The 9,177-nt window shown below is 42.0% G+C and overlaps 1 protein-coding gene across 2 annotated transcripts in view; it reads left to right on the plus strand.

Annotated features, from left to right (window-relative positions):
• IFT140 (intraflagellar transport 140) overlaps positions 1-9,177 on the plus strand; it is a 35,985-nt gene that overhangs the window by 2,294 nt on the left and 24,514 nt on the right. For both annotated transcript variants that reach the window (XM_015877245.3, XM_085514856.1), the window contains exons 5-17: positions 205-380; positions 965-1,056; positions 1,461-1,567; positions 1,728-1,870; positions 2,325-2,528; positions 2,869-2,941; positions 3,384-3,475; positions 4,234-4,361; positions 4,509-4,626; positions 5,087-5,214; positions 5,702-5,849; positions 6,749-6,880; positions 8,809-9,002. In XM_015877245.3, coding sequence (XP_015732731.2) covers positions 205-380; positions 965-1,056; positions 1,461-1,567; positions 1,728-1,870; positions 2,325-2,528; positions 2,869-2,941; positions 3,384-3,475; positions 4,234-4,361; positions 4,509-4,626; positions 5,087-5,214; positions 5,702-5,849; positions 6,749-6,880; positions 8,809-9,002 — 1,735 coding nt within the window. The remainder of the gene's footprint in view (positions 1-204; positions 381-964; positions 1,057-1,460; positions 1,568-1,727; positions 1,871-2,324; positions 2,529-2,868; positions 2,942-3,383; positions 3,476-4,233; positions 4,362-4,508; positions 4,627-5,086; positions 5,215-5,701; positions 5,850-6,748; positions 6,881-8,808; positions 9,003-9,177) is intronic.

Consider the following 9,177-nt stretch of genomic DNA (forward strand, 5'->3'; position numbering starts at 1 on the left):
TTGCATTTGGATTTTCCAGATGAGTGACAGCGAAAGCTGCTGTAATTGTCCACAGCCAGAGACAAACTGTGAGGCAGCAGTTGTGGCCCTTTTTCTTTTAGCACTCGAGGACTATTTCATTGAAGGAACAAGGAGCAGATTTGATTTCTGTGGCTACAAGAGCTGTTAACTAAGAGCTGTGTGACTTGTTTATGTGTACTACAGGTTCTGTGCACTACGTGAATGAGAAAGGAAAGACAAACCACGTATTGTCAGCCGACAACCGTGTACAGAAGCTTCTGTTCATGGAGAAAAAAGATGCGTTAGTTGTGATAACAGAGAACCTGCTGCTGTCCTTGCATACAATTACTCTCGAGGGAGATGCCAAGGAGCTCATGAAGGTGTGCATCGAACAACAAAGTAGAGTTGCAATATTTAATCTCTTTTATTTCCTTCATTCAGAAATGAATCAGCTTTTTTTCTCCTTTCATGCCTCAGTGATCAAATGTGCACACTTAAAGGTGAAATAGAAGTGTGCTACTGAACTTGGGAAGATGGTTTTCGTCTTGCTCTTGTGTTTTGTTCATTGAGACCCTCCTTAATTTGTCTTATTGAATTAAAAGGTGATGCTCTTAAAATCCATCTGTAATTTGGGTGCAATCAAATGTTTGTTAAAACATTTCATGGAGAAATAGTGACATGTTATGTGTCTTCATCCCCATCAGTTGCTCAGTTGCCTATTTCAGGTCAGCAGGAGCAGCACCCTCCTTGTTGCAATGTGCTCTTTCTCTGTAAGTCTGAAGGATGGCTTTGTTGTCACATTGTGATGATGTGCTCTGCAGGTCACTCCTTGGTCTCTCTTAGTTATCACACAGTTCAGGGTTTACATTTGAACTCTGGGGTCATGCGAAACAATTTAGATGCTTCAGCATTCAATATGTTGATTTTACCTTCTGGCATTGACTGTATTCACTTTCGTTAACAGGTGAAGTTGAGTGGGAAGACTGGTAATTCTGCAGACATCATTTTAATAGACCATAGCCTTGTTGTTACAGCAATGGGTGAGACGGTACTCAGGTAAGAATCCTGTTTTTAAGCTGCTCTTAATGCACGTGAGAAATCTGGCCGAGCAGTTTCTGGTCTCTTGAGCTTTTTGGGTTGTGTGGGCCTTTGGGCTTTTTTTCTTTACTGGCATGAGAAAACCACTTTGCTGCTCTTTCCATCCAGAGGTTGTGGATGCTCCAGCCCTGAAGGTGCTCAAGGCCTGTCTGGATGGGGCCCTGGGCAGCCTGACCTACTGGTTGGCCAACTCTGACTGTGTCAGGAGGGTTGGAAATGGATCACCTTTGAAATCTCGTCCAATCTGGGTCATTCCGTGATTAAGGAAATAGCAGAACAGTGCCATGTACAAGTCCTCTTGACAGGTTAGCAAGATAGCTGGAAGGAGAAGAGTTATTAACTCTTGTTTTGTGTACCTTTAGGTTCTGGGATTTGGACCGAGGTGAGAACTATGTGCTCTCCCCAGATGTGCAGTTTGGCTTTGAGGCTGGGGAGTGTATGAACTGTGTTTCTTACTGCAGTGCTAAAGGTGAGGAATACCAGGGCAGCTGTCATCTCTGCTTCCGAACCCTTTTCAAATTGGCTTCCCATGGCTCCAGAACTAGCCAGGCTGCCTAGTGCTCTGTGCCCTGTTTGTTTTTCTGAAGCTTGATAAGATAGGAAGTGTCTAAAATGTCTGTGAATGGCAGGTCTCCTAGCAGCTGGTACTAACAAAGGGAGAGTGGCCATGTGGAGGAACACGTCAGTATCCAGTCAGAGCACAGGGGAGGGCAAGGAGAAGTGGAAACTCCACGCATCTACAGAACTTGAAGGAAATATCACTCAGATAAAGGTAAGGCAAGAAAGAGGCTTCAGAACCATCAGCTGATGATGCCATCATTGTGAAATAGACAACTGTGCCTGCTAACCCATGGGTGCACACAGTGCCAAGAGAGCAGTCAGCGTCCTGAAGGAGGAAAACCCTCGAGTAAAGCAACTTTCAAAACTGAAGTATTAACAGTATTAACTGCTACTGTGTTACAGACAGGTTATGTATAAAGTGACCTTTTGTCTGCTTTTGTCAGAACGGGTTGGCTTGCTAATTTGTCTCTAATAGTTTTAAAACAAATGAACAAAACAAAAACATAAGTTGGAATTTATCCCGTGTGTGTGCTTGAGTGTATGTACATATATACCCCAAATGTTTATTCCATCCTAACCCTTCTCATCTCTCTTGGGATGTTGTGACTGCTGAGGTCTCAGATGGGATTACTCACTGTGCTTTCTTTTCTTGCTCCCATATGCAGTGGGGCTCGCGAAAGAACCTCCTGGCAGTGAACAGCATCAGCTCTGTGGTCATCCTCAGTGAGCAGGCCATGTCATGTCACTACAATCAGCAAGTGGCTGCTGTGCAGGTGTCTCCCAGCCTGTTTAATGTGACCTTCTTCAGCACAGGAACCACACACAATCTTCATGTTGATATGACTGTGAACGGAGTCTTCACTACTAAGGTCACGTTGATCTTTTTGTTTGTTTGCTCAATTGTTTGCCTAGCTAGGAGTATAGAGACTGGGCTTTCCAAGTCCTTAATGTAATTCTTTGCTATTCCATTTGTATAATAGAAGTACTCTTGCGGCTTCTAGTGATCATACTGTGCTGGTTTTCAGGTGGTGCACTGGCTTGGCAGTTCTCTGGATACTGACTTCAGTTTTTTTCCATTCCCAGTCCTTCCAACCCATTATACAGGGGAACAAGTGAAAGGTGGCAGTTGTGTGGGAAATCTCAGTGTTTCTGCTTAAATTACTGCACGAGTCCTGGCGATACTGAGTGCATCTTTTTACGTTTCTTTAGGATGCTGTGGTGTTCTGGAATGGGAAGCAAGTTACTGTCTTTGAGTGCTCAGAAGATACCTTAAGAAATGCAGGTAGGATTTGGAATTAGCAATAAGCTGATTGTTCAGAGTTGAAATGTTTGTGTTCCTGAATTGTAGAACCATAGAATCATAGAATTGCTCAGGTTTGAAAAGGCCTTGAAGATCATCAAGTCCAGCCACAACCCACCCATACTGCCATATCATATCATATCATATATCATATCATATCATATCATATCATATCATATCATATCATATCATATCACATCATATCACATCATATCACATCATATCATACCCATATCAGCCCTCTGCTAAATCATGACCAGAACACCAAGAAGCTTGAGAACCAGTGGGAGTCATGGGTTGTAAAATGCAGCTGGTGCAAGATGGGGGTAGTCATTTCCTTTTAGTCTGTTTAAAACACCAACACACACACACACATCCCAGCCAACTGCTTGTTGTAATGATGGTTTCATTGTGATTGTCCCAGGCTCTTTCCTTTGTGACTCTCCAGTTCTGTCGATGCATGGAGAAAATCTGTACACGGTTGAGCCGAATCGGGTCCAAGTCCGTACCTGGCAGGTAAGAGCTGATGAAAACACAGAGCAAGGAATACATCTCACTGTTTTTCAGAGACTGATGTTGCAATTTAAAGGATAAAAGGAGGTTCTGTAAACCTGTTGACTGTACGTTGTCATAGGAAAAACAAGTTGAGTTCTTTTACATTTTGAGTCCTTTGGTCTGTCACATTTAACAGCTACTACACTTCAGCTAACAGTAGTAAGTATTTATAATAGAAAACAGAATTCTTAAGGACCAGACGGCTTATGATTATCTAAATCATTAGCATATGAGTATATGTTATCAATAGAAAATAGAGTGTGTTTTGAGAGGACAGAAATATCCCCTGTATGTTGTGTACTCCTACGGAGTACTGCTTAAGGTTTGTAGCTTATTTGTGTCCACCACAACCAAAGGGAGAAATACAATCCTTACAATCCTTATGATTTTATTTAATAGTCAAGAAGAGCTGGGCCTTGTCAGATTAAGGAATCATTTCATTTATGTATATGTATTATTGATTTTTCCAGCTTCATATTAATGAACATTTAGGGAGCTGTATTCATGTGTCCTTTACCAAAGGGCCAATTTTTACAGAAGAAAAACTTCAAACTCTTTAGGAGACAACGTATCTAGTTTTTAACCTGAAGCAGGTTTTTCCCATTTTGCTGATGGTGATTTGTCTAACACAGAGATCCATGGGCTAACTTCGTGACAACATAAAATCCCTCCTAGTTAAACCCGAACGTTCCAACCTGGTGTTATACCTTTCTTCTCAGGGAACAGTTAAACAGCTTCTGGTGTTTTCTGAAGCAGAGGGGAATCCGTGTCTCTTGGATGTCTGTGGGAACTTCTTGGCTGTGGGAACCGATTTGTCTCACTTTAAAATCTTTGATCTCTCTCGCAGGTATTAATAAATCTTTAAAAACAATCTGTTCATTTCTGGGGCAGGGGGGGAGGTGTTTTGTTTTGTTTTTAACTTGAAAAATGTTTTGGCCAATGGCTGCTGTCGCATGTTTGACACTAAATGACTTGAGTCTGTTCCTTTTGACAGAGAGGCGAAAGTGCACTGCAATAGTAAGAATTTCTCCGAGCTGTTTCCTGGCCTTGGAAATATTGCATCTGTCAAGTGCAATGCTAGCGGCAATAAAGTCAGCATCCTTGTCAGCAAGGTGAGGCAAAACTTCATTTAGCACCCTGTGGCCTCAACACCGGTTAATAGAGCGGTGTGCGGGTCAAGATGATTATTGAGGGTTCAAGATTAACCTCACAGAAATACACCTTTAGCCTCTATGCGCTGTACTGGGACTGCAAGGTGCACATCCAAGCACGCAGCTAAATGCTGCATTTAAGTTAAGCTGTGTTCAGGTTTTGTATGTTTGCTGAGAGCAGCGCAGCAATGAAGGCAGTAGTTCAGCACAAATCTGTTCTGTAACATTTCAAAGAAGGCCAAAGCAAACTCGCTGGAATAGAAGAACCCCAAGGAATTTTCTGATACTTCTTCTAAAGAATGCTCCTGTGTGATTACAAGTACACAAAACTATAAGAATATGAATCAGTTGAGATAAACATGCTATCCAAACTTCCAGCTTTTTTCTGTGTGCTTCATCAGTACTTTTTGCCTTCTTGTAGGCAGACGGGGGCACTGATTCCAAGATCTGTTTCTATGACGTTGAAATGGACAAAGTTACAGTGTTTGATTTCAAAGCTGAGCAAGGAATTGGTAGGGAAAAGCTTTCTTCTGGGAGTGGTATTGACAGGTAAGTAACGACTCTGGGAATTATTACTTGAGGCTTTAAGATAATTTGCCCTGTGAAGGTGAGCAACATCTCGATACTGGCATTACTCTATGTGTAATTTAGGTGGGAATTTTTGCCATTTAAATTGTTTTCCCAAGAATCACAGCTTGTAGGGGTGGGAAGGGATCTCTAAAGATTGACAAATCCAACTCCCCTATAAAGCAGGGTCCTTACAAATTTTGCCTTGCCACTTCGGCAAATGGGAGTAACAAGAGTTGTTCTCAAGTGTAGTGTCTCGTGCAGCCCATAAGAGGCCACTACAAACTAGTATGACGGCTTCACTGACTTGTGAATAGCGAATAGTGTCTGCGTGAGCGATGCATTTATCGCTGCTTCATTTTAAATCATCAAAATTAGTAAACTCACCAGAGGATAATCTACACTGGATGATCTCGGAGGTCTTTTCCAACCTGTGATTCTGTGATTGCACGTTTCTTGGTTTTGATAGGCCTGTTGTGGAGCATCCAGAGCTGCACAATCACGTCCCTGTTTGCCATTTCTGGGACTGCAATGAACCGAGACTTTTTGTATGTGAGACAATTCTGGAGCCAGGTGCACGATCCCCAAGTCAGAAGAGCAACCAGACTGAGAGCACGGTATGGGCCTTTTTGTTCCTCTTTGCTCTACATGATGTTTTACTTACCCAAGCAGAAAATCATTGGTACTTTTTCTAACCCATAGTTTATTCCAATATCTTGTAGAAAAATTGGAAGTTTTTATTGATCAGAAACAATCTAAGCAAAGAGCTTTCATCAGTCCAGTGTTTCTGTTTAACCTGCTAATGAGCCTGCAGTGGCCCTTAAAAATTTGTCTATAGTGCATAATATTAGTTTAATCTTTTCCATTTAGAGATGGAAAGCTTTGTTTCTTTTGCTGGCTGAACTGACTGTAAAAAAGGGTTCTGGGAAGGTCAACATAGAAAGTGATGTTATGAAGAATGGAATAGGGATGGCTCAAAATACCTTGGTAGGGTCTTCCAGCAAAAAAAAAAACACTTCAACCTACTATTCCTTACGTAAAGAAGCAAAAATGTTGCTACATAAAGAAGAGAAGGATGTGAAAGGAATGCAACTGGATTTTTAGCCCTTATTCCACAGGAGTGTTTGCTGTGGTTACTGTTTAAGAAATGAGAAGTCTGAAAGACTTCAGTTGGAAATAAATGCTTGTATCTTGACTTGGATAAGTCAACCATTACACAAACTATGTTTAAGTGGTTGGTGCATTCCCTGATATGTCTGATGAGGCTGGTTCCTGAGATGCAGAACTCGAGGGCCCTTTGCAGTAGGAACAGTCTGAAATGCAGAGTGAATCTTTGGCAGCTTTCTGCAGGGAGGAAGTGTGTGGCTCTGCTCTTTCCAGCAGGTGTGTGCGCATGTGGGTGAATGGCTGTCGTTATTTTTGAGAGGTTTTGCCAACTGAATATGGAAAATAAAAACAAAACGAGAGCAGAATATTGCATCACGAAAACAAAACGGTGCTTGACTTTCTTTTCCAGCTGGATGTTTGGGTTGTGTCATTCTTCAGTACTGAAGAACACGGCCTTTTGCTTCAGGACAGCTTCCCACTGCCATCACTGTACGAGGTTCTTCTGGGTGTCGATGTACCACATTATTACTTTGCAAAAAAGGTGAGGGCATCTTTCACGATTCCTTCCCCTCCTGTGGGTTCAGGATTTTCATTCACTGGGGTTCCAGTGTCACCAAACTGAGCCTGCAGTAGGCAGGGCACACCCAGGGGCAGCTGTAACAGCCACATGAAGTTAATTCTAATGTGGGTGTACTTGACATGGTTGTGGCTACTGACTTGTCTCTTCCTGGGTACCATGAGCTGGGTGTGATGTACAGACACAGGAGTAGTTACCAGACATTGAAGCTCAGGAGGTGTTCAAAATCAACAAAATCCCATTATTATGCAGTCACCAATCTTTTGCATTTGAGGTGTGTGTCAGGCTTGCATATCCCCAAACAGCTGACAGTTCCTGCTGGCTTCAGCAGAGCAGCCTGCTAACTGTTGGAATGGAGCTTACTGCCCACAGAATAGCACAGAGCAAGAATGCCCACTGTGCACTGACACTTACTGCACACTTGCTGCAAACACTAGAAACGCGTGCTGTAACATCTTGGAAATTCAACTATAGAGACAGAATTGTCTGTATCTTAATGCCGTGTGTAATGGAGAAAGTTAAGCCTATCCTCTACAGATCTGATCTGAGTATCTTAGTTAAGATCTGTGATGGTAATGAAATATCCTGCTGCCTTCTTTTGTTTATTCTGCCAAGGCATTTTAGGAACTCAATGTGACTTCTGATCCCATGATTTTCTTCTGAATAACAGAGTAGTGCAATTATGTGAACCTAACTTAATATACTGAGTTAATTTAAACAAGGAGACTTTTGTCTGGATATTTTTCCACTTTAAATGTATTTAGCTGTTAGAGCTGCTCTTTCTGTTTCCCATCCATTTGAAACGTCTAAGATTTGCTCATTTTCCCTCTGTTAACACCTCCCTCATCATGACTTGTGCTATTTTACTTTCATACCACATCTCTTGTGTTTTTTTCCTTCCCATCGGTGTGGATTATTGCTGCCATTAGTTAATTTTTTGGAGGGAGTTTGTCCATAAACCTGTAAGTATCTGTAACTCTAATATTCAGCTCTGCTTCATTGGCTGCTTTTCTCTTGCAGTAGGATTACATGCATCTTTGCGACTTCATTAATCATTATGTAGTAATTCATTTTGGAACCGTGTTTTACTACAAGAGCAGTCTCCTTTAAATACAGCAAATCCAGTCGATGCAACAGCTGGTGGCGATAGGCTGATAATGCTAGGACAAGGGGGAACAGTTTTCAACTAGAAGAGGGATGCTTTAGGTGAGATGTGAGGGGGAAATCCTTCACTCAGAGGGCGGTGAGGTGCTGGCACTGCTGCCCTGAGCTGGGGGTGCCCATCCCTGGAGGTGCCCGTAGCCAATGTGTGCTTTGGGTTTATCATCTACTTTACCTAATAACTTGTAAAATAGTATAGTTAAGATGTTATGTTGCGGTAGCTTCTGCAACTCTTAATACTTTTCTCAGCTGTCTGCTATAAGGTTGGTACAGGGTACATGTGAAATTTGGTGTTCATGACTCAGATGATTTTCTGCTGTTGGGTTATGAAAATTACCATATTACACTCTAGACAGATCATATGATACTGATGATTGACTTCCATCTTATTCTGTGTCTCAGTAGTGGTAAAATTCCTTTGGGGTGGTTTTCAGTGACCAGTGAGGGTATTAATGATGGTTTAGGGGCTCCAGAACTGTGTGTTGTATGGGGAATGTCTTGAATCTGAGGTTGAGTATTTACAAGCTTCATGGGAAGGCAAGAATAAATGAAGTAGGTCTATGTTGTTAACTGCGTTCAAAAAGGCGTTCTAAAAGTCCCTGAACTGCCAATGCTGGAAAATTGTGATTGGAATAGGAAACTTGGGACTGCAATGGAAATTTACCATTGAGACACCAAAAGGAGTAGGCTTCATCCTCTGTGATACCTAAATGGTAATGTGCTCATTTTAGCCAGGGGAAGCTGGGAAAGGACAAGCGGAGTCAGGCTCCACGGTCTTGCAGATGGCTTCCAGACGACCCATGAGAGATTTCATTGGATTAGGAGACTGTGATAAGGCTACCCGGGATGCCATGCTGAACTTCAGCTTCTATCTGACTGCTGGAGACATGGATGAGGCGTTCAAATCCATCAAGCTGATAAAAAGGTACAGCATGTTTCTATACATTTCCTTATGAGTAGAGCAGATTTTCAGTGAAAGCTGACATGCTGTTCCCATCCTCTCCATCTCACTTGCTACTTTTTCTTTTATTCCATTTTCCCCCTCATTCTCAGAAAGACGAAATCTTTATTTTACTGATTTTCAATGTAAACTCTGCTTA

This window comes from Coturnix japonica, chromosome 13 (genome assembly GCF_054131305.1).
Source record: "Coturnix japonica strain WE chromosome 13, WE-NBRP24, whole genome shotgun sequence".
Lineage (NCBI taxonomy): Eukaryota > Metazoa > Chordata > Aves > Galliformes > Phasianidae > Coturnix > Coturnix japonica.